The sequence below is a fragment of the Microtus pennsylvanicus genome, chromosome 6 (assembly GCF_037038515.1).
Source record: "Microtus pennsylvanicus isolate mMicPen1 chromosome 6, mMicPen1.hap1, whole genome shotgun sequence".
In the NCBI taxonomy this organism is placed as follows: domain Eukaryota; kingdom Metazoa; phylum Chordata; class Mammalia; order Rodentia; family Cricetidae; genus Microtus; species Microtus pennsylvanicus.
In genome coordinates this window covers 87,770,398-87,795,393 of record NC_134584.1, presented here as the reverse complement: position 1 = coordinate 87,795,393, position 24,996 = coordinate 87,770,398, and the positions used below count along the sequence as shown (strand labels likewise).

The 24,996-nt window shown below is 43.9% G+C and overlaps 1 protein-coding gene across 3 annotated transcripts in view; it reads left to right on the top strand.

Moving 5' to 3' along the window:
• Positions 1-20,187: 20,187 nt before the first annotated feature.
• Positions 20,188-24,996, top strand: part of C6H16orf87 (chromosome 6 C16orf87 homolog) — a 31,615-nt gene continuing 26,806 nt past the window's right edge. For 2 of the 3 annotated variants that reach the window (XM_075976772.1, XM_075976773.1), the window contains exon 1: positions 20,188-20,364. In XM_075976772.1, coding sequence (XP_075832887.1) covers positions 20,299-20,364 — 66 coding nt within the window. In that variant the 5' untranslated portion in view covers positions 20,188-20,298. The remainder of the gene's footprint in view (positions 20,365-24,996) is intronic. The other variant, XM_075976771.1, reaches the window with a different exon arrangement.

Here is a 24,996-nt window from a genome sequence, read left to right as displayed (position 1 = left end):
TTACAGTTGCTTGTTAGGCTCATCTGAACCACTTGTGAGTCTCTGCGTCAACTGCTGTGCACTGTAAACAAAAACTTTGACCAAGGGTAAGCACTAGTCTGTGGATGTAAACATAAATATTTAAGGAGGACTTTGATAAAAAGTCCATTCATCAGGTAACAGTAATAGGTTCATCCCTGTGGCCTATGACTCCTCCAGTCATAGGGGTAAGTCACAGTTACACGTTTGACTTCTAGAATCAGTGAGATATGAGCTTTTGATTAGGTCCTCAGTGTTAGCCACAGCCACAGCAGATTGTAAAGCTTCTAGGTCTTTGATTGGACTATGACAATTCCCATAGCTATGGTAATTTGGTTCCTTGAAATCAAATAGCTTATTTCTCTAGTTTCTTGCCTTCTCTGCCCTAAGGGCCCTGAATAATGGCCAGCCAGAAATGATGCTTATCGGGTCACATTCTTTAACTGACTGCTCCCTGGTTACCCCTTGCGATCCAGCTGTGGGCCACAGCAGGAAACAGTTCAACCTCCTTCTCCACCCCTGCCCTGCTGCCCTATACCTGCTTCAGCTTGTGAGTGGGCAGCGGTCTCTGATTCCTACAGAGCTCTGCTCCGCGGGCTTTGCCCCCAGTAAAAGTTTGCGCTGTCTTAGCCACTCATTGCCTTCTCACTGACATTTCTCTTGGTGTCGCAGATGGGAAGTAGGGGTGCAGGCTCTCCATGGGGGTTCTCCTTTGCTCCTTTCTCCTCTCCACCCAACTCCGCATCTCTCTTTCCCCTTGAGAGTCTGACAGAGACCATCTCTCTACTGTGCTCCTGCATCCGGTTCACTCAGTCTTAGGGGCATTTGGAGACAATTTTTTTCTTCTCCCTTATCCAGAAACCATTCTTTTCTGACTGTCTTCCAGGTGGATTTTCCCAAAACCCTGGTGCCTGGGAGAGAACCGTTGGTCTCCCTTGAGACTAGTGGAGATATCTTTCCTCTTGCTGGGCCCTTCTACCAAGCAGCGCCATTGATTGGCTGATGACTCTTCCTTTTGACCTGTTTTCAATCAGGAAAGATCTTTCTCGCCCTTCCAGTCACGGGCACGTGGCTTTTTGGCATGTCTCCTGAAAACTGTTTCTACTATAACATTCTGTACTGCTAGTGTGCCAAGCTGGCACAGGCCAGGGTCATTAGGGAAGAGGCACCTCAATCCGGAGAACACCTCCATCAGACTGCGTGTAGGCAAGTCTGTAGGGCATTTTCTTGATTAATGAATGATGTGGGAGGGCCCAGTACTGGGGGTTGTATCACTCAGGGAAGGGGGTCCTGGGTGCTATAAGGAATGAAACTGAGCCGGGCGGTGGTGGCGCACGCCTTTATTCCCAGCACTCGGGAGGCAGAGGCAGGCGGATCTCTGTGAGTTCGAGACCAACCTGGTCTACAGAGCTAGTTCCAGGACAGGCTCCAAAGCCACAGAGAAACCCTGTCTCTAAAAAACAAACAAACAAAAAAAAGGAATGAAACTGAGCAAACCAGGGAGAGCAAGTCAATAAACAGTGCTCCTTCACGGTTCCTGCTCCAGTTTCTGCCTCCAGGTTCCTGCCCTGCTTGAGTTCCCGCCCTGACTACCCTCAGTGATGAAGTGTAAGATAAAACAAACCCTTTTCTCCCCGTTGCTTTTGGTCACGCTGTTTTATCACAACAACCAAACCCTAACTAAGACACAAGGCCTGACCTAAATGACCTCCACAACGGTTATCACTGGCCAGAGGCTGACACATTTGACCTCTAGATTCAAAAGGACCTATGTTAACTCAAAGGAATAAACCTGAGGTCCTGCATCTAAACCTTTCTCTCAGTTTCTGCCCTCTTCATCCATGCCGCTTAGCTTCTCAGGTTCCTGTCTCCACAAAACTCCTCCTCACGCTGCCTAAACCTATTTTCTCCACCTCCTGATTTTCTGTGGTCATGTGTTCTTCTCTCAGTGCTGACCACACACAGACCCTGCCTTCTCTCATAGTGTATGTAGCCCTTCCACAGCTAAAGGTCGGCCTCTCCAGGAAAAAGGGAGGGAGTGAGGGAGGGAGGGAAGGAGGGAGGGAGGGAGGGAGGGAGGGAGGGAGGGAGGGAGGGAGGAAGAGAGAGAGGGAGGGAGGGAGGGAAGAAGGGAGGGAAAGAGGGAGGGAGGGAGGGAGGGAGGGAGGGAGGGAGGGAGGAAGAGAGAGAGGGAGGGAGGGAGGGAAGAAGGGAGGGAAAGAGGGAGGGAGGGAGGGAGGGAGGGAGGGAGGGAGGGAGGGAGGGAAAGAGGGAGGGAGGAAGAAACCCTTCTCTCTCACTGGCTGAGGACAACTGCTGCCCTGTGGAGTTTCTTTCCCTGCTAACCCGCTCCTCCAGGCAGTTTCTCCCAGATCAGAGCAAATACAAATTCTCAGCCCTTAGAAAACAGACGTCTCTTCCCTCTTGCTGTCTGTGCTGTTTTTAGTGCCCCGACCACCCCACCACACTTTTTTAAAGCTCATCTCTATTCAGTCCAGAGTTCCAAACAGCTGCACTAGCTTACCAGACTCCTTCGTCACACCGGGTTCTTGCTCCCCGAGTGCCCTCCTTTTAGGTGACACCCTGAAGACGTGTGAATGTTCACAGGTATATATGGATGGGGTAGAAATGTGTGTGTGTGTGTGTATGTAAGTATATAACATTTTAAGGTGTATTAATTTTCTTTTTTTAACATTTATTTAATATATATACAACATTATGTACACAACTTTTATTATGTATACAGCATTCTGCCTCTATGTATGCCTGCACGCCAGAAGAGGGCGCCAGATCTCATTACAGATGGTTGTGAGCCACCATGTGGTTGCTGGGAATTGAACTCAGGACCTCTGGAAGAGCAGCCAGTGCTCTTAACCTCTGAGCCATCTCTCCAGCCCCTGATTTTCTTTTTGATACAAGGTCCCCTATGTAGTCCTGGCTGACCTGGAACTATGTAGACCAAGCTGGCCTTTAACTACAGAGACCCACCTGTCTCTGTTTCCTGTGTGTTGGGATTAATGGTGAGCTCTACCTGGACAGGTGATTTAATTCTTGAAAACTGTCAGTTTCTCATTTTCATCATGTTTAAGATGATTGCCGTATTCTGTCTGTTTCTGATTGTCAAACAGCTGAAATACCATGAATGCCTAACTCACTCTGTAGAACAGGTTGTCCCCCTACTCAAAGATCCACCTGCCTCTGCCTCCGAGTGCTGGGATTAAAGGCATATGCCACCACCACGCCAACTCTAATACATTGTTTAAATTTAAAATATATTATAAAATATTATAAACAAAATTAAGCTATTAAATTTAGAAAGACATGAAATGCTGTCTCAGTGCTAGCTTCTGTGGAGGCAGCAGCCTACCTCTGTCACGGAAGCAGTTCCTTCATCACCTGCTGCCAGGTGCCTTCCACAATCAGCTAAAAAGTGCCCTCCAGGCAGAGTTTGCTCTCTTGCCTCTTGCTCCTCTCTTTTTCCTCCTGTCTCTTCCCTCTTCTCTCTGTTTCTCTGTCTGCCTGCCTCTCTCATGTCCCCTCTCTCATGGCCTTTCACTCTTACACACGCGCGTGCACACGCACACAAACCACTACTGCCTCTTCCTGAGCGTGGAATCTCCCCACCTTTCCCTGGTCTTGGGAGTCGCCTCCCTCAACTACCAGAACTGACAAAAAATTTCCCCCTAAACTTCTTAACTTTATCTTCTGCTCTGTCAGCATCCTTCTGGGTCTAGGTGTCCCCTTAAATAAAATCTGTACCCAGGACAGCTTCAAAGTGGCTAGCCCCAAGTGGTCCAGCACAGTCTGCTTCAGCTAGTCCTCACTTTCCTGGTGCCGGATACTCCCATAGAGCCTGGACAGTGAGAGAAACAGCCAACTGTACACCCAGATCTGCACAGTCCTCCAAAAACCAGCAAGGAGACTGAGTCCTTTCACATACAGTGAAAGCAAAGAGTCTTTATTTTATACAAGTTTGCAAACTCGGTCTCTCTGTGTGTCCAACATATTGGAATAATCAGAGAGCCTCAAGCTCAGTTAGAGTTAGGTTTTTATAGTAATAAAGGTGGGGGGGGGATTTCTAAGGTTCAGGACCTCTGATTGGCTCACATTTGTCCAGAGGAGTCCTGGTGACCGCGTGCTGGCAGGTGATCCTATCTACAATGGTTGGAATGTTAGGCATTTCCTTTGGAGGGTCTGTTCCTGGGTGGTGCCTGGGTTATCTCAATTTGTGGTCCTTCCTGCAACCAGGTATTGCCTCAGGGTAAACTACTGAGACTCGGGCCTCCCCTTAAGCTTATCATGGCTGAGTCCCACACCAACTACACCAGGACTTGGCCAGCATCCCAGCTTTCTCAGGTCCCTCAAAGATGCTGAAGCAGTCTAGAGAACACGGCGCCCCCATTCCCACCTCACCAGCTACCTCTTCCCATTTCCTCACCCTTTTATAATAAACAAAAAGGAAGGAAGTTGGTTTCCTCCGCAGCAGCAGCCTGCCTCTGCTTCCAAAGCAGCTGCACCATCACCTGGTACCAGGCGCCTTTCTGTCAACAGCTACGTGACGGGTGCACCCCTTAAAAGTGCCCTCCAGGCTCAGTTCACTCTCTTGTCTCTTGTTCCTCTCTTTCCTCTTGTCTCGTCCCTGTTCTGTTTCTCTGTCTGCTTGCCTGCCTCTCTCTTGTCCCCACTATGACATCGTTTCTCACTTTCGCTTCCCTCTCCCCCATAAACCTCTTGCACTAACTCCGTTGTGGGAGGCGTGCTTGCTTGGTGGCATACCTTGGCAGGGTCCACAGAAGGGTAGCCACTTCACCTTTCTTTTTCTATCCTTTCAGTTAGGGTTTCTGCTGCTGTGAAAAGACACTGTGACCAAGGCAACTCTTACACATGTGAGAACATTTAACTGGTGTGGCTCACTTAAAGTTCAGAGATTCAGTCCATTATCATCATGGGGGGACGTGGTGCTAGAGAAGTAGCTGAGAGTCCTACGTCTTGCAGAAAACAGGAAGCGAACTGAGTGTCGTGGTGAGCAATGCTTGAGCAAAAGAGATTCCCAAATCCCGCCCCCACAGTGACACACTTCCTCCAACAAGGCCACACATACTTCAACAAGACCACAACTCCTAATAATGCCACTCCCTTTGGGTACCATTTTCTATGAAACCACCACAAATATAAAGTATATCATCGATAAAATGTTAAAAGAATTTTTTTTTTGACACAGGTCCTGTTTTTACAGCCTTGGCTATCCTGGAACTCACTCTGTAGACAAACTGTCCTCAAACTCAGAGATCTGCCTCCCTCTGCCTCCTGAATGCTAGGATCAAAGGAATGGATCATCATGCCCAGCTAACAAAATGGTTTTACATTAAAGTAGCTCTACAAAATTTTTTTTCTTTGTTTTTTCAAGACAGGGTTTCTCTATGGCTTTGGAGCCTGTCCTGGAACTAGCTCTGTAGACCAGGCTGGTCTCAAACTCACAGAGATCCGCCTGCCTCTGCCTCCTGAGTGCTGAGATTAAAGGCGTGCGCCACCATCGCCCAGCTCTACAAAAATTTATGAAGAATGGTTCTAACAATTATAAATTCTAAGGTCAAAAATTCTTTTCCATCCAGATAAAACTAAGTTTTGATTCTCTACAAAATCTTAGTAGTGTTTACAAAAGCAATGATTTTTGTTTTATTCTTTTACTATAGGAGATAGTAAAAAAAAAAATAATAAACCTGTAATTTACATCAGTTCCTGGCTTGATGGTTCTCATCCACGTTGATCAACTTGAGCACACGTCTCCCCAGCTGAAACTTCTCCAGAACTACTTCACATACCGTGAAGCTCTGTTTTCCCTTTTTATTTCTCAAAGACTATTCCTGAAACAAACTGTGCTAATTTAAATGAGAATGTGCCCCATAGGTTCAGATGTTGAGTACACGGTTCCTAGCTGGTAACACTGTGTGGGTGGGTTTAGGACGGTCTTGCTGGAGGAAGTACGTCTTGAGGGAAGGCTTTGAGATTTATTTATTAACACCTCATACCACTCCCAGTGTGTTCTCTCTATTTGGTGTTTATGGTTCAAGACGTGAGCCCTCAGTTCCTTGCTCCTACCAGTCTGTCTTTGCTCCATCCTCATGTGGTCGGACCCTCTGAAACTGCAAGCCCGAATAAACTCTTCTCTAAGCTGCCTTAGTCATGGTGTTTATCCCAGCAGCAGAAAAGTAGCTGATAGCCCACCCTCTCTCAACACACACAAATATCAGATCCCAAACAACCAATAACACAAGAACCTCGGGCTCGACAGATGTGACCATTAAATACTGCCTTTTAAAAATACTTATTTTTAGCCAGATGTGGTGATGCATGCCCTTAATTCCGTCACTCAGGAGACCGAAGCAGGTGGATCTCTGTGAGTTCAAGGCCACCCTGTTCTACAAATCAAATTCCAGAACAGCCAGGGCTACATAGAGAAACCCTGTCTCAAAAAACAAAACAAAACAAAACAAAAAAACTTTTGTTTTCTATGTATGGGTGTTTTGCCTACACCTATATGTCTGTATGTGTGTATGTCTATGCACCATGTGTGCAGTGCCCACAAAGGCCAGAAGAGGACTTTGGAGCCGTGGAACTAGAGATACAGATGATTGCGAGCTGCCATGTGGGTGCTGGGAATTGAACACAGATCCTCTGCAAGAACAGTGCTTTTCAACGCTGAGTCATTGCTCCAGCACGGCCTTCTGGTGTTAAATAACAGGCCTGAAGATCCAACCCCGATGACCCCAGGACTGAGGCACTCAGGACAGACGAACCTTAGCACAAGACAGTTAACCTCATTCCCTCCAAAGACCGAGACGGGACCTCTTCACCTTGCTGATGTAATTGTGTAATCGCTTGTCTGTCATTCTATTTTGTGACAGCACGGAGCGGAACACAGTGCACCCTTAAAATTCCCCAGAGCCACTTGTGACAACTTAGATTTCTCTTTTTCGTTAATTATTTTGCATGCTGAAATTATTTTTGAATGTCTTGCCTACTTAGAACTGTGTGTGTGTAAAAGCAAGTGTTTTGAAGATGTATTAAAAGGCTACAAAGCGTGTACTTCTAAACTGAGGTGCTTGTTTACCCTCTTCAGGTCTATCAGAATGGTATCTTTGGGTCTATTAGATATTTCATAAAACCTTGAAATATTATTTGTTTATATGAAACAAGATTATTAAGGTCATAAGGTAAAAGTCTCATTAGGTTATAGAACTTGACATTAGGGCTAGGTAGGGTGGCACAGCATTTGGGAGCAAAGGCTGGTGTTGCTCTATGAGTTTAGGGCCAACAGGGGCTACATGGTGAGGCCCTACCTCAAAACAACATTTTTTTACATTAGATACAAAGATTTTAATGATTTTTTTTAAAGAGATAATATTGATTTCATATCATTTGTGTAATAGTCATGGGTAACAAAAATAAAAAGATATAAAATTGCTTTTTGTCCAGCTGAGGTACTTTTGGGTGCTGGCCGTTGTTTCTGGACTAGTTGCTATTGGTTTCTTTGAAAAAATTGTTTTGTTTTTCAAGACAGGGTTTCTCTGTGTAGCCCTGGCTGTCCTGGAACTCTCTCTATGGACCAGGCTGGGATTAAAGGTATGCACCATCATGTCCAGCCCTAAAAAGATACTCTTAATATAAAAATATTAACTATGAAGTTTTTAAGTTGAGGTTGTAATATATCTAAAATGATGTTTTTAGCCGGGCGATGGTGGCGCACACCTTAATCCCAGCACTCGGGAGGCAGAGGCAGGTGGATCTCTGTGAGTTCGAGACCAGCCTGGTCTACAGAGCTAGTTCCAGGGATAGGCTCCAAAACTACAGAGAAACCCTGTCTCAAAAACCAAAACAAAACAAAAAATAAATAAAAATAAAAAATAAGGTTTTCAAGGTTATTTTGTCCAACTTAAAAAAAATCTATGCACATGACTTACATATGCCTATATTTTATATTGTTTACATGATATCTAATTAGCTTAAGTAAATTGTATAAACTTGAGACATGACCACTCCATGGTATGGTTAAGGGGAAGGTTTTTATTGTAGATATGGAGAGAGAGAGAGAGAGAGAGAGAGAGAGAGAGAGAGAGAGAGAGAGAGGAGAGAGAGAGAACATACCAAGCATAGCAAGGCCACAAGAGGAGTGAGTATCTAGGGGAAGGAATCCCCTGAGCTGGAGGGCGCTTAGGGCAGGAGAGACAGGTCACGTTACAGGTACTTGTGATACTGAGGGGGCGTGAAGCCCAGCATTTGCTTGATAAGCTGATAGGGGCCACAGGTAGCCATATATCCCTTCTGCCAGAAGTAGGGGACGTTTGAAAAGATGGGAACTGGCTGCACAAGTTCCAGAGCAATGCTGGCTGTATTTGACCACCAGAAATGCTCCCACATTCCAGGTTGAGCTCATTTTTGGCTCTTTGGACAGCCTTTGGGGGTTTGGGGCACTGGAGTTTCCTTCGTACCTGACACCAATGATTATTTTAACTGAAAGTCCAACGTTAGTCCAAAGCCTTTTAATTCACAGTGTAAGGAAAGTTTTGAAAAATGTCAGGCAGCATCTCAGATGCTCTGTAGTTCATCGTTGTCTCGGCTCTGGTCCACAAGCAATCTAAAACTGTCCTGTCGTTTGGGAAAGCAGACTGGCCTCCAGGACACAGTATCTTCTGTTCCCGGTACAGCTCTGTCCTCGGAGACAGTTGCCCTCTCTCAGAGGTGACTCTCTAAAGTTTGCTGCTCCTAGAATCCAAAGGAAAAAATTACTTCCTTTCAAAATAATTGTTTATAGTTTCTATAAGGTGCATGGGGCTTCTAATGAAAAGAACAAATTGATTCTTAAATCAGGTTTATTTAAAATAAAAATCTCTGCCAAACTATATCTAAACGTCATACAACAGTTACACCAGCTGAGCTGTTCTCCAAGACTGTTGTAACTGGCCTTCCAGGGGCACACTAGCGTACTTGGTCCCGTACTTGGTCCCAGGGCCTAAAATGGATACTATTTTGACCCTGACCCTCTGTGGTGGTTCAAACAAGAAATGTCCTCCCGAAGTACGTGTGTTTGAATATTTGGTACCCAGTTGGTGGCACTGATGTAGCAATGAGGTCTTTTTTTTATAAGTATCTTTTTATTTATTTATTTATTTTTTCTTGGAAAAAAAATTTCCGCCTCCTCCCATCCCTCGCATTTCCCTCCCCTTCCTCCCACTCCACACCCCCTCCCCTCCACTCCTTTCCTTCTCCCTCTCCAGACCGAAGAGCAGTCAGGTGGAAAGTCCAAGGTCCTCCCCCCTCCATCTAGGTCTAGGAAGGTGAGCATCCAAACTGGCTAGGCTCCCACAAAGCCAGAACATGAAGTAGGATCAAACCCCAGTGCCATTGTCTTTGGCTTCTCATAGTCCTCCTTGTTCAGAGAGTCCGGTTTTATCCCATGCTTTTTCAGTTCCAGTCCTGCTGGCCTTGGTGAGCTCCCAATAGATCAGTCCCTCTGTCTCAGTAGGTGGGTGCACCCCTCACGGTTCTGACTTCCTTGCTCATGTTCTCCCTCCGTCTGCTCCTCATTGGGACCTTGGGAGCTTATTCCGGTGCTCCAATATGGGTCTCTGTCTCTATCTCCATCCATCGCCCGATGAAGGCTCCCAATGATGGCTCTTCTGGTCAATGAGGTCTTTTTTTGTATTTTGTTGTTATTTTTAATGGGGGTTACTAACAGGAGTTTGCGGGGTGAGGGGCTACTTAAAAGGAGGAAGGATAATCCCAAACAGCTGCAGCACCGCACCGGCTCTCGCTCCACCTCCCCACCAACATGGATGACTTTTCAGAATCTCTTTCCTTTTCGGTCTGGTAGCATGTGTTTAGTGCTTTTTATAGTGCTGGGGAGCAACTTTTGAGTTTTCGTTCTTCCAGACGTGAAGCTTTCTGCGATCTCCTGTTTCCCGCTGACTCTGCGATCCTTCCCTTCCGTCCTGGAAGAAGTGGTTCAGTTTAGAGGAAAAAGCCCCACAGCAAATCCACGCTTCTGGAATCAGCACCAGTCACTCAAGGGACTGTTCAAAGTCTGTTTTTAAATTATGTTTTTTTTAATTAGTTTATAAAGTACTAGGTTTTGGGGGCTGGAGAGATGGCTCAGCGGTTAAGAGCACTGGCTGCTCTTCCATAGGCCAGGGTTAGATTCCCAGCTCACATTTTCCCATCCATTCATTGGGCGGGGCGGCAATGAATGTGGATAAGCAAGCATCCCTGTAGTTACTACAGTGTAACAGGATGGAGAGTCCTTCGGGAGCATGCCCAGGAATGGTACCCGCCTCATCCGCTAGTTCTACTTCAGATTTCCAAAATAGCTATACCAGTTTAAATTCCCACTAGCAGTAAATAAAGCTTCCCCTTCCCCATATCCACACCCGAACTTGAGGTCATTTATGTTCCTGATAATGGACTGGATGAGGCTGTTGAGATGTTGAATCCACTGCAAAAGACCAAAGACTTAGACTCAAGTCAAATTTAGATTAAATGAGTTTATTCTTACTGCTGGCAGAAGGAGGACACCTAAGAGCCAAGCAGCACCCCACGCCGAAGGGGCTAAAGGGGAAGGGGTTTGTAAAAGGTGATATCAAAGGTGCACATTACAATTATCTGTGGAGTCGCAGCTGGGCAAGAGAACTGTTTCACTCCCCAGTCAGCTCTTGCTCTATCCCGCTGTAGATCACCCCCCACCCCACCCCCACCCCGTCCGGTGGCGAACCACCAGCGCTCTCTCTCTCTCTCTCTCTCTCTCTCTCTCTCTCTCTCTCTCTCTCTCTCTCTCTCTCTCTCTCTCTCTCTCTCTCTCTCTCTCTCTCTCTCTCTCTCTCTCTCCCCGTCCCGCTGTAGAGCAATAAAAAGACCACAGCCCCTAAGTCCCGTGGCGTTAAGAAAAGTTTACCAAAGCAGACAGCAGGTGGTTAAACACCTCACAGCAGGAACACCACTATCTTGTACCTAACCCGCCAGCCGGCCGCTAGGCTCACCCAGACATTCCTGGCAAAGGTCAAAGGCCCTTAAGGAATGCAGGGTTTCTTAGCTGTCACAGGGGCGCCCTGAACACTCTGGGGCTGGAGCAGGCAGTGACGTGGTACCCTCAGGTTAGGGCTGGCTATCAGACCCACAAAAGTAGAATCTTTTTTTTTTTTGAATCTTAATTTTAACCTGCATTTCCCTGATGGCTAGGGATGTTGAACACATTTTAAGTGTTTAATAACCATTTTTCATTAAAAATTTCTTTAAAAATTAATAAAAAGTCTCTGTGAGTTCGAGGCCAGCCTGGTCTACAAGAGCTAGTTCCAGGATAGGCACCAAAGCTACAGAAAAACCCTGTCTCGGAAAAACAAAAACAAACAAAGCAAAACAAAAAACAACAACAACAAAATTAATAAAAGTTCCCTTTATGTGTGTGACTCTCGTTATACATCATGCATGTATGTGTGGGTACCCACAGAGGATCTCCTGAAGTCTGAGTTAGAGGTAGGTTTGGTGTCTCTTGACGTGGGTACTGGGAACTGAACCCAGGCCATCTGAAGAGCAGTAAGTGGCCTTCTATGGAGCCGCCTTTCCAGCCCCTTTCTCTATTTTAAGAAAATGTGAATTACATTTTGTTTGTTTTGTATATAAGTGCATATGCCACAACACTGTGTGATGGTCAGCAGGCAACCGGTGGCTTCTTTCCTTCCTGGGGATTGAACTCGGGTTGCAAGGCTTGGTGGCAAGCACTCTCACCAGCTTTGTTGGTTAGTTTTTGTCAGCTCGACACAAACTAGGGTCACATTTTCTTAACTGATAATTGATACGGGAGGGCCTAGACCAATGTAAGTGGTGTCATGCCGAGGCAGTTGGGCCTGGGCTGTATTTTAAAAAGGAGCTGGACAAGCCAGAGAGAGAAAGCCCACAAGAAACAGTCCTCCATAGAGGGTGCTTCAGTTCATGCCTCTAGGTTCCTGCTTGAATTCCTGTGTTGGCTTCCCTAGAAGATAGGCTGTAACCTGTAACCCAAAAAACATTTCCTTCCCACGTTGCTTTTGTGAAAGTTTTATCATTGCAACGGAAATGCAAGCGCTAGCCGGGCACCCCTCTGGACTCTATAGAGTACGGCTCCTTCTGAGAACTCTCTATTTAGTTCTATACCCATTTTAACTGGTTAGTTTGTTTTCGGAGGTTTATTTATTTATTTTATTTAGTTCTTTGTACATTTTAGAAACTACTTCTCTGTCAGATGTGTAGCTGAGCAAAGATTTTCCCCCATTTATTGGGCTGTGTCTTCACTTAACTGACAGTTTCCTTGATTGTATAGAAGCTTTGGGGTTCCTGATATCCCGTGTGTCAACTGCTGGCCTTTATTTCAGCATTTGTGAAGTCTCCCTCCTCAGAAAGCCCACACCTGTGTCTGTAGGGCAAAGGATGTTCTTAAATCTTCCTCTGGCAGTTTCAATGTATTGGGTCTTTAAAAATTTATTATTATTATTATTATTATTATTTTGTTTGTTTTATGTGTCTGGGTATTTTACCTGCATGTATGTCTGTGCACCACATGGGTGCCTGTTGCCAGGGGAGACTGGAAGAGGGCATCGGATCCCTTGGAACTGGAGTTTACAGAAGGTCGTGAGCTGCCATTTGGATGCTGGGAACTGAACCCAGGTCCTCTGTAAGAGCAGGCAGTGTTCCTAACTGCTGAGCTAACTTAACTCTCTAGCCTTTATTATTGTAATTTTCATGTGTGTGTGTATGTGTGTGTGTGGTCTGTGTAACTGTCATTGGTGTGTGGGTGCCACAGAGGCCAGAAAGGGCATCAGATTCCCTGGAGCAGGAATTGCAGGCTGTAAGCTGCCTGACATGGGTGCTGAGTTCCAAACCTTCCTCTGTAACATGTAATTCTCAACCTGTGGGTCTCGACCCCTTGTGGTCGCATATAAAGTAGATGCATTATGGTTCTTAAGAGTAGCAGAATTACAGTTATGAAGTAGCAAATAAATAGTTAGTGATTTGGGGTCACCACAACACAAGGAACTGTATTAAGGAGTCACAGAATCAGGAAGAACCACTGGTCTGGAAGAACAGCAATGCTCTAAACTGCTCATCCATGTCTCCAACCCCTCAAAGTACCAGATCTTCCGTACACATCTTTGATTCATCTGAAGTCGAGTTTTGTGCAGAGCAAGAGATAATGGTCTAGTTTCATTCTTTTACAAGTCGATATTGAGTTTTCCCATTATTTGTTAAGAATAATGTTTCTCCAATGTATGTTTTTTGACAACTTTGTCAAAATTTAGGCGCGTGTAACTGTGTGGATTTATTTATGGGCTTCCTAACATATTCCATTAATCTACATGTCTGTTTTTCTGCCAGCACTAACCTGTTTTTATTCCTCTGGCTCTATAATTTAAGATGAGTTAGGTATTATTATCCTAACAGCCAGTATTCTTTTTGTTGAGCATTGTTTGGTTTTCCTTGGTCTTTTGAGCATTCATGTACTTTTTGTTGGTTTGTTTGATTTGGTTTTTTGAGACAAGGTTTCTCTGCGTAGTCCTGGGGGGCCTGGAACTCCCTCTGCAGACCAGGCTGTCCTAGAACTGAGAGATCTGTCTGCCTTTGCCTCCTGAGCGCTGGGATTAGCGGTGTGCACCACCACGGCACCCAGCTGCATTCCTGTACTTCTTTTTTTTTTTTTTTTTTTTTGTGTGTGTGTTTTTTTTTTTTTTATTGATAAAAGAATAAAGGAAAAAAAAACAAATTTCCACCTCCTCCCAGCCTCCCCTTTCCCTCCCCCTCCTCCCACTCTTCTCCCCCTCCTCCCACCCCTCTCCCCTTCTCCCCACTCCTCTCCCCCTCCCTCTCCAGTCCAAAGAGCAGTCAGGGTTCCCTGCCCTGTGGTAAGTCCTAGGTCCTCCCCCCTCCGTCCATATCTAGGAAGGTGAACATCCAAACTGGCTAGGCTCCCACCAAGCCAGCAGATTGCGTAGGATCAAAACTGCGTGCCATTGTCCTTGGCGTCTCATCAGCCATCATTGTTCGTCATGATCAGAGAGTTCAGTTTTATCCCATGCTTTTTTTGGTAATAGTCCAGCTGGCCTTGGTGAGCTCCCAGTAGATCAGCTCCACTGTCTCAGTGGGTGGGTGCACCCCTCGCGGTCCCGACTTCTTTGCTCATGTTCTCCCTCCTTCTGCTCCTCATTGGGACCTTGGGAGCTCAGTCCAGTGCTCCAGTGTGGGTCTCGGTCTCTGTCTCTATCTCCATCCATCACCAGATGAAAGTTCTAAGATGATATGCAAGATATTCGTCAGTATTGCGCTAGGATGGGGTCATTTCAGGTTCCCTATCCTCAGCTGCCCAAGGAACTAACTGGGGACCTCAGCTTGGGCACCTGGGAGCCCCTCTAGGGTCAATTCTCCTGCCCACCCTAAAGTGGGTCCCTTAACTAAGAATTGTGGTTCCGTGCTCCCCTATCCAACCTTCCTTTATCCCGATCCTCCTATTTCCCCAAGTCCCCCCTCCTTCCCTTCTACCTTTTCTCTCCCCATCTCCCCTTACCCCCTTCCCACCCCACCCCCAAGATCCCATTCCTGTACTTCTTAAGACTCATTTTCAATGCCTGTGAAGAACGGCCTTGGGATTTTGACTGAATCATCCTGCATCTCTGTAATGAAGCCAACCTGACAATTTAGATGTTTTCTTGAATTCGGTGTGCAAGCATATTGGGAGTTTTGTATTGATTTGTGGATCGTTTCTGGCAGGAAAGTTATTTTCACGATATTAACTCTTCCAGTCCGTGAGCATGAGCGGTCTTTCCATCTCCTAGCGTCTTCTGTAATTTCTTCAAGCTTTCGTTGTAGAAGTTTTTTCATTTTCTTGGTTAAGTTTATTCCCAGACATTTTATTATCTTGGGGGTGGCTATGCAAGTGGGATTATTTCACTGATTTCTTTCCACTGAGGTTTGTTATTGGCATAGACCAAGACCATAGATTTTTGTGTGTTATTTTTGTATCCTGCCATCTGGCTCAAAGTGTTTACTGGCTCTTTTTTTTTATATGAAGATTTTAGGGTTTCTTATGTATCACATATCATACTCTTCAATGGGGATACTTTGACTTCTCTTCCTATAAATATCCCTTTTACTCATTTATATTGTCTTCTTGCTCTAGCTAAGCCTTTAAGTACCATATGTATTGAATTGGATTAGAGAGAGGACATGCTTGTCTTGTTCCTGGTCTTAGTGGGATTGCTTTGAGTTTTCCTCTATCTAGCATTCTGCTGACTATAGGTTTGTCATATACTACCTTTATTATGTTGGTATATGGTACCTTCATCTCTAGTCTCTCTGTGACTTTTATCAGGAAGGGCTGTTTGGTTTTGTCAAAGGCCTTTTCTGTATCTGCTGAGATAATCATATGATTTCTGTCTTCAATTCCATTTAAGTTATGCATTACATTTATTAATTTATATGTGTTGAACCATCCTGCATCTGTGTAATGAAGCCAAACTGGTAATTTAGATATTTTCTTAAATTTAATTGGCAAGCATATTGGGAATTTTTCATGTATTACTAGGGAGATCAGTCTATAATTTCCTTTTTATGTGTGTGTGTGTGTATGAGTGTAATGAATCTTTGCCCTGGTTTTGTTATCAGGGTAATAGTAACATTGTAAAGACAATTTGAAATACTTCTTTCCCTTTTTATTTCATGGAATATTAATATTGGCGTTAGTTCTTTGGCAGCTTGATATAACTCGGAAGTGGATCCATATGGTCTTGGACGCTTTTATTTGAGGAACTTTTAAAAATTACTACTGCTTCAATTTCATTGCTGGTTATATATTTGTTCATATTATTTGTTTAATTTTGATAAGTCAGAATGTAGAATTTCATTTATTTCTTTTAGGTTTTCCAGTTTAGCAGAATATAGGTTTTTAAGTTATATCTTTATGGTTTTCTGGATTTTACTGGTACCTCTTGAGTTTCTCCTCTTTTGCCTCTAATTCTATTGGCATCTGTTGAGGGAGCTGTGGGCTGCATTCCTGCTACCCAGCTAAGCTGCCTGACTAGCTTATACCCCGAAATAACAACATACAAACTGTATTCATTTAAACACTGCTTGGCCCACTAGCTCTAGCCTCTTACGGGCTAATTCTCATATTTTGCCTAACCCATTTTTAGTAATCTGTGTAGCACCAGTCTTACCGGGAAAGATTCAGCATGTCTGACCTGGCAGCTTGCTTCATCGCGTCTGCCCAGGAGAGGGGAGCATGGCCTCTGAGCTCCTTCCTCTTCTTCCCAGCATTCTGTTCTGTTTTCTCCTCCCACCTATGTTTTAACCTATGAGGGCCAAGCAGTTTTTTTATTCTTTAACCAATGACCTTCCTCCATCAGGCATCTGTTATAAAAACTCTGTTTTAACTTCAAATTTTATAAGATTTTTTTCTCTTACTTTTTTTTGGTTACTTTGGCTAAGGGTTTGTCAATCTTGTTTATGTGTACACAAATCCAACTCTTTGGACTAGAGAGAGAGCTCAGCAGTTAAGAGTACTTGCTGCTCCTGTAGGGGGCTGGCGTTTGGTTCCCAGCATTGAGTGGATCACCGTTCCCTGTAAGTCCAACTCCAGGAGATTGAATCACATTCTGGCCGCCATAGACACCAGAACTGGCAGACATATACTTATACACAGAAGCACACACATACACATAATTAAAAAGATTTTTTTTTCGCCAGGCAGTGGTGGTGCATACTTTTAATCCCAGCACTCAGGAGGCAGAGGCAGGCAAATCTCTGTGAGTTCGAGGCCAGCCTTGTCTACAAGAGCTAGTTCCAGGACAGGCTCCGAAGCTACAGAGAAATCCTGTCTCGAAAAAAAAAAAACTTTCAAAAATATCCAAGTTTTGTATTATTTTACTAATTTCTTCTCTGATTTTAATCATTTCTCCCAATTTGCTGTTTTTAGGTTAAGTTTATTCTTGTTTTCCCAACGCTGTGAGATGCACTATTAAGTTATTTGAATTTTCCCTGATTAATTTATTTGCTGTAGGCACTTAGAGCTAATATGCTATTTCTTAGGTCTGCCTTCATCTTATCCCATAGACTTTTGGTGGGTTGCATTTCCTAACTCATTATTCAATAGTGTGTTGTTTAATCTCCATGACTTGTGTGCTTTATATAGTTTCTCTTGATGTTGATTTCTAGATTTAGATTCATTGCGGTCAGATACAAGAAATTATTTTAATTTTTCTATGTTTGTTGAAACTGGCCCTGTGTGTTAATGTATGATCAATTTCAGAGGAAGTCCTGTGGGCTGCTGAGAAGATAGTGTATTTAGTGTTTGAATGAAATGTTCTGTAGATATCTGTTAGGTACATTTGATTTATGATGTCATTTAACTTCAACATATCTCTGTTTAATTTACCAGATGCCCTGTCCATTAGCAGAGAGGTGTTGAAGTCACCCACTGTTACTGTATCGGTGTTACTGCATTGTCGTTACCTAACAATGTCTGTGACTTAGCATATAGCTCCATTTGCTCTAGAAAACTGGGTGCACTGGAGTTTGAATACATTTAGAATTATAATAACCTCTCGGGGGATTGTTCCTTAATGAGTGTGACGTGACCTCTGACTAGTTTGGCTTTGTTAGAATTTAGAATGAATAGCCCTGCTTGTGCCTTTCTTTTTCTCTGGAGTGCCATTTCCTGTTCTTTTACCCTCAGTGGTGTTTATGTTTGCTGGTGAGGTGAGGTGTGCTTTTTCAGAGCAGCAAGAAAGGTGGGCCCCATTTACTGGTCCTGTCAGCATCTTTTTCCTGAGACCATCAGTTACTGAGACAATCAATATTAAGTGTTACTATTCTTTGTCATTTTGTTGCTTTTGTGTGCAGAGGAACTGTACTGCAGGGTCTCAGCATTAGGAAGGTTGAGAACCACTGCTCTAGGGTATGGGAGCCTTGCCTCTGCTTTCTGTTTCCAGGATTTTTTTTTTTTTTTGAACTGAGCTTGTCTATGGTCAGCAAGAAGTACACCACTGAGATACGCTGCCAGATTCCATGAATTTGGCTACTTGAAGTGCATCATACGGATGGAATCAGTCACTGAGAAACTAGTCCTTAAGATTCATACATGTCGGGATTTCCTTCTTTTTATGATTCCACTTGCTTTCCCCATTTTATTCCACCTGGGACCAGGGCCCACATTCATTGACTCTCTCATGTCCATCTCATAATTCAAAGTGTAGGTGGAATTTTCTGTCCTGACAGCCAACTCCCAAGCAACCACAGAGATTTATCACTCAACTGATAACTTAGGCTTGTTGCTAACTAGCTCATACATCTTAACTCCTATTTTTTTTGTCTCCCACATGGTGGTACGTTTCTTCAGCACAGCTTGTTCATATCACCCCCCCCCCCTCCCGCATCTCCTGGTGACTCTCTGCCTTTCTTCTTCCTAGTCTCCTCTGTGTCTGGCTGCCCCGCCTATACCCCTTCCTGCCTCGCTATTGGCCAGTTAGTTCTTTATTAAACCAACAAGAGCAGCACATCTTCACATTAGACAAAAGGATTATTCCACAGCACAAAATTCATTTAATCTCTCTCTAAAAGTCGCCAAAGTCTTAACAGTCTCAAAAGAGTTTAGAAGTCCAGGCCGGGCAGTGATGGTGTACACCTTTAATCCCAGCACTCGGGAGGCAGAAGCAGGCGGATCTCTGTGAGTTCGAGGCCAGCCTGGTCTACAAGAGCTAGGTCCAGACAGGCACCAAAGCTACAGAAAAACCTTGTCTTGAAAAAAAAAAACCAAACAAATAAATAAGTACAAAACAACACCAGAGCAAGCTACATACTTCTAATACACAATGGTACAGAGTAAATATTCTCATTCTGAAAGGGAGAACGAAACATGAAAGGAAGATCTGACCAAAGCAGGATCCAAACTTTTGGATCAAACATTGACCCCTACAGTTCCCTGTGTGGCATCTGGGTTTTTGATGGATTTATCTGAGACCCTTGGGCAGGCCAGTCTTCCAATTATCCCTCCTACATCCCATGATGGGCTGGTAGCTTTTCTCCATGGTTGTAGCACGTTTGTAGCGTCTCTAACAGCTTGAGGTCTCTAGTGAAACTTAGGTTTCACCTTCCCAGCTTTGTAAGATTGTCTCTCAGTGCCTCCCTGCAGGAAATCTCATCCTGCCACACATTGCTGGGTCTCTGCAGCTATAGCACAAGGCCCAAAGGCCCTATCATAATTATATCTCCCTTACTTGCAAGACAGATGCTGTCAGCTCCAGATTTCTTCTGGTCCTTTGGATCCAAAGTGGCAGCAGTTTTTTGTCCCTTCAGGGTGATCCTGGAGACTTCTTTAGGGGGTCATTTTGGAGCAGGGAACCCTTGTGGCAGGATTTTATTCTTCTTTTAAATGAATTTACATTTTCTCAAGTTTAGATTTTTTGACACGCGGTGTCTTGCCCTTAGGATACCTTTCCTATAGTACCGAGTATGTAGATGCTTTGTGTCTTCCCTATTCCTTTTCTGCTACTTTAAAGCCAGCGCATGCTCCTTTCTTCCTCAAACTGTACATTTAAAAAATATCCTTCTGTTCTCTCACTATGAATCTGAACAAGAGCAGTAAGAGCTGGGATTACAGGATTGCATGGCATTTTGTTTCCTTTTCCAAATAATTTACTTTTAATTTTAATCTAGTCAGTATCAGTGATACATCGAATCAAAACAGGGCATCCTCTCCCCCTTCCAGCCAAATACAAAGCACTGTAGAATGTTCTTAAGGCGGATATTTCCTATTCAGTGTGCCTGATAGCGGATCGCAGGCAATTATTTATTAAATAATGAATATTGAATCCCTGACGCTGTGAGCCTAGAGGTTTCATCGAACGTCCATTACAATTTCTCACGGATTAGCATTGCTGACATTTACAGGGGTATTCGTTGCCAGTATCCATTTTCAGTCTCAGGTTCTGGGGCAGACAGATAAGGGGGCGTGTCCAGCCAGGTCCACGGGTGCGTTGGTTGGTGGAGTCTCGCAGAAGCCACGCCCCTCGCGGCCAGCCGCCATAGAGGGCGTGTCTGTGGGACTTCCCTGGAAGGGCTGCGCCCCCCCCCGCCGCCTTTCCCCCCCCCGCACGCAGCCCCGCGCACGCGCACGCGCGCCTCCACGGCCCGGTCGCGCCTGGAGTGAGGAAGCGCTCTGTGGAGCGGCGGAGCTAGGGCGCTGCTTCCACGGCTGCTGAGGAGGGGAGCATGTCTGCAACTCGAGCCAAGAAAGTGAAGATGGCCACCAAATCGTGCCCCGAGTGCGACCAACAGGTGGGCCGGGCCGGCGCGAGCGAGCGGGCGGGCGGGGCTGGCAGGGCGGGAGGCCGTTGCTCGGCGGCGGTTGGCGGCCCGCGGCCGGCGGGGGGTCTGGGAGCCGGGACCCGGCGCTGCCCTTCTGGTCCCCTGCGGGCCCGCGGCCCCCTGCCGCCCCGGGTGGCTTTGTTCGCCTTTGCGGGGAGTGCGGTGCGACTCCTTAGCTGTCGCCCCCCGCCACCTGGGTGGCAGCATAACGCAGACAAAAGGACAGTAATGGTGCTAACTTTTTGCAAATTTTTGGACTTCCGGAACACCGCAATAAAACCAGTTTTGATGGGTGATTTCTAGTCCTTCCATTACGTTGTTAAGGTTGTTAACGGAACACGATCGAATGAAGTTGGCATTGAGGCTCTTCCTCTCTGCATGCGCCCCTTCCTATTAGTGCTATTTACTGTTGTAAATTTGACATGTCTGCTTCCAGATTTTTTTTTTAATTATGCGGGTTCGTGAATTTGAAACGAGTCGTCTAAATTGAATTCATGGAGTAGTAGCTGCAATCTTTAAAAGATACATGTTTTTCTTTTCCTGCATTTAAGCACGCTTTATTCTCATTACAGTGTAATGAACTAAAATTCTCTCAATTAAAACCATCCTTAAGGCCCTTCATGCCAGCATGCAGACCTTGATATACTTCTTTTTCCACTGACTGAATATTCAAATTTCCAAAATGACTACCTCGCTCTCCTCCCCTCCCCCTTCCTTCTCTCTCATTCTCTCTGGTGTAATTTAAAATGGGCGGAGACTTAAGCTGATTTTAATTTATTATTTAGGGCGTTTTCTTGTCGGTTTATCAAATCTTTTTTAACAGAATGTTAACATATTTTTTTCATATAATTTATAAAAACGCCGATCAGGGAAAGTTGTGCAAGAATAGAGACGATAGAGCTCTATAAAAACAGTCATATTTTCCAAAATGTAGTGTTACATTTATTCTTTCCACCAAACTAAAATTTTAACAAGCTTGAACTTTGTGCTCAATCTGTTGGTACATTACTTGGATGTTTTAATAATTTCCAGTTAAGGCTTCTATAAAGTGAATTATGCATTGTTTCTGTATGACACAAATCCCGTGTATCCTTTTGTTTTACTTGGCATAAAGTAATCTTTTGGGGGGAAAGGCCTGATTTTAATATTCTTGTTAGAGGCCAGTGAGATGGTGCAGCAGGGAAAAGTTCTGCTCAGGCCCAACCACCTGGGGTGGATGCCCAGGAGCCAGGAGAAGGGAGGAGAGAGCTGGCTGCACAGAGTTGCCCTATGACCTCCACGTTTAGTGCTAAGCAGGTCAGAGATGGGTGTAGGTACACCAGTTCTACACACACTAATGGTAATAAAAAAATACCGGAAAAAGCAAACAAACCAAAAAAACCTGGCTAAAGAAAGAGCAGAAGACAGAGTCCTTGAGACTGCTCAAGACGTCAGGGTTTTATTTGGAAAGATGACCTTCATCTCGATATCCAAATACAGGCGTCTCTTTTCTCGTTTTAATTTTGGATGTATCTGTGTTCTGTGGGAGTGAGAGGACATATGGTGGCAGTCTGCTCTCTTCCACCGTGCAAGGGTTGCAATCAAAGTGGCAGTGGTGCCCTTCGCCTCCGAGCCATGTCCAAGGCCTCACATGCATCCCTTCGTGTAATATCAGCTTTATCTTGGCTGCAATAATAAAATACCCAAAATAATTATCTAGTTTTTTTACAGTTCTGATGGAAGTTCAAGGCCAGGATGGGTTCTAGTGAGAGTTCCCTTGGCTTTCGATGCCAAGCTGTCTTCTCAGTGTCCTCGTGTGGCAAAACGTGCAGGTTTCAGTCTCTTTAAGGTCACTAACCCCATTAGGGGCGTCCCACTTCACTTAAACTCAGGCACCTTTTGAAAAGCCTTACTTGGAGATGCCGTCACAGTGGGGTTGAGGGAGTCAGCATGGACATGCTGGTCAGTGGACACTATTTAGTCCTTTATAAACTAGTGCATTGTCTTTTAGTCTCAATACCGAAGAGAATATACAGGATGACAAATGAATTTTTTGGTGATCTCCTTGTGGTAGGGTTGAATCCAGGGCCTTGCCCTTTGCTGATTTTTTTTCTCAAGTAATAGTAATTGAAGAAAGTGATAGGTTAATTTTAATTTTCTAATTACTTAAAAAAGTAGAAGCTTGCTAGGCAGTGGTGGTGCACACTTTTAATCCCAGCACTCGGGAGGTAGAGGCAGGTGGATTTCTGTGAGTTCGAGGCCAGCCTGGTTTACAGAGTGAGTTCCAGGAAGCCAGAGCTATACAGAGAAACCCTGCCTCAGGAAAAAAAAGTCGAAACTTTTAGTTTTAAACTAGAAAAAAAAAACTATAATCGTAAGCAACTTTTTAAACAAAGCACTAGAATATTGTCAAGATTAGAAGTTATTGCATAAACGTACTGGCTTTGTGGGAGCCTAGGCAGTTTGGATACTCACCTTACTAGACCTGGATGGAGGTGGGTGGTCCTTGGACTTCCCACAGGGCAGGGAACCCTGATTGCTCTTCGGGCTGATAAGGGAGGGGGACTTGATTGGGTGAGGGGGAGGGATATGGGAGGCGGTGGCGGGGAGGAGGCAGAAATCTTTAATAAATAAATAAATAACAAGAAATATTAAAAAAAGAAGTTATTGCATAAATACTGAATTAAGTTTTTGTATATACTTTACAAGCATAAATGAAAAATCTTTAAGGTGAAAAATTTCCAGTTGACTAGGTAGGCTAGTTTAAAAAACTGGTACGAGGAGGCAGAAAGCTCGATTTTTAGCAGCTTTTTAACATCTCTTATTTAGGCCCTTAAAAATACAGTTTCATAACTGTTAAAATTTTGTGTTCTACACTTTCATGAAGGTCTCATTCACTGACTGGAAAATTACTAAACTGTTCTGGGTATATTACTATTCAATGTATTTGTCATTTTTTTTTCATTTTTTTAAATGTGTATTTTTGGCTTGCTTTCATTTTAAACAATGTACAGTTTCTCCATATATATGTCACATCTGTCAAATGTGTGTGCTGTATGTGCCCACACCCATCTCTTATCTGGTTAGCACTGAAGAAACTCAGTATTCACCCTTATTTTGGGCAGATACATTAACAACTGTATTAGATGTCCAAAATCTCAGACAATGCCAACCCTGTCTATACTGTGTTTTTGCATATGTACACACACCTAGAATGAAATCTATGTTAGGCATAAGCAGTCAATAGCTAATAATTAAATAGAACAGTATATTCTAATAAAAGTTCTGTGATGTCTTGTGAATGAGAATTTTTGAAATGAAACTGTCTACAAAGACAGTTAAAACGTCAGTAATGTGGAGAGGGCGGAATGTTACTGGCTTAGTAGCGATGGGAGCTATCTTTAGCCCACAGATAGCCTTCTCTGCCTTGCTCTGTGTCAGATCTAAATCTGGAAAGATAAAAAGCTTCTGAGATGAGTTAACTTGAAACTCTAATTTTCCACCAATCAAAGGGCTAAAAGATTTGTCAGACAGCATCTGAGGCCTGTAATGAAGATTTCTCACTTTGCTGTGACTTTCTACTTAAATACCAGTTTATTTGAGAAGTGCTTTGATCTATGACTCTGTTCTGTCCCTATGAAAACTTCATGGAACTGCTTTTCATGTAGGAACATAGAATTTGGGATAACCTACATCTGTTCTTAGGCCTTGGTTACTCAATTTAGCTCCAGCATAAACTCTCTCTTACTCCTTTTGATGTGAGTGCTGTGTTTTTGCATCAACAACCTCAATCTCTTTCTAAATACCCCTTTCCATTTTTAACCTTCTTGTTGACTTTGGATAACTAAAAACTCAGAAAGCAAAAGTAATGAGATTTCTATAAATGAGTTTTCTGTATTGGTTTTAGTTATTTTCAGGATTAAAAAAAGTTAATGAAATATTGTAGTGCCCAAGTCCGTCCATTCGTCCGTCCTTCCTCCTTTATTTTGGTCCTGGACAATTTCAAGTACAAATTTTAGGAGCGCTATCATTTTCATATCTCGAGACTTTTTCACCCACAAATATTTATTGAATGTCTATTTTGTGCTAAACATGATCTAGACACCAGTAGTGTGACATTGAACAAATGTGTAGCTGACCTTGTTTTTCCTTTCTTCTTTAAAATTGACAGCCTGAATAGTACTTTTCAAAGAATGAATTGGTAAATAATAAATCTTAGTAAACAATATTTTGGATTTTCCCATTAAAAACTGAAAGTTTATTATTAAAACTTAAATTATTATTATCTTAATGTGAACTGAAATTTAAGGAGTGTTTAGGGCATTTGTATAAAATCTCCCTAACACTATAATTTAATCAGACTAACTAACATTATTCAAGTTGTCCAACCTGTTTGAAGATTCTTTTTATAGGATCTGGTTGTGGTGGGGTTTTTGTTTTAAATTTCTGGGGCAGGAGTTGAGAGGGACGTTCCACTAATAACAGGACTTTAGGATTCACAAGCTCCGATGTAGGAAGTGTTTTGAGTGGAACTCATTAAAAAAAAAAAAAACCATCTCATCATTGAATTAGTCAGTGGGCACCTGGGTATCAAAGCCAATCTTCATCTGTTAATTACAGAAA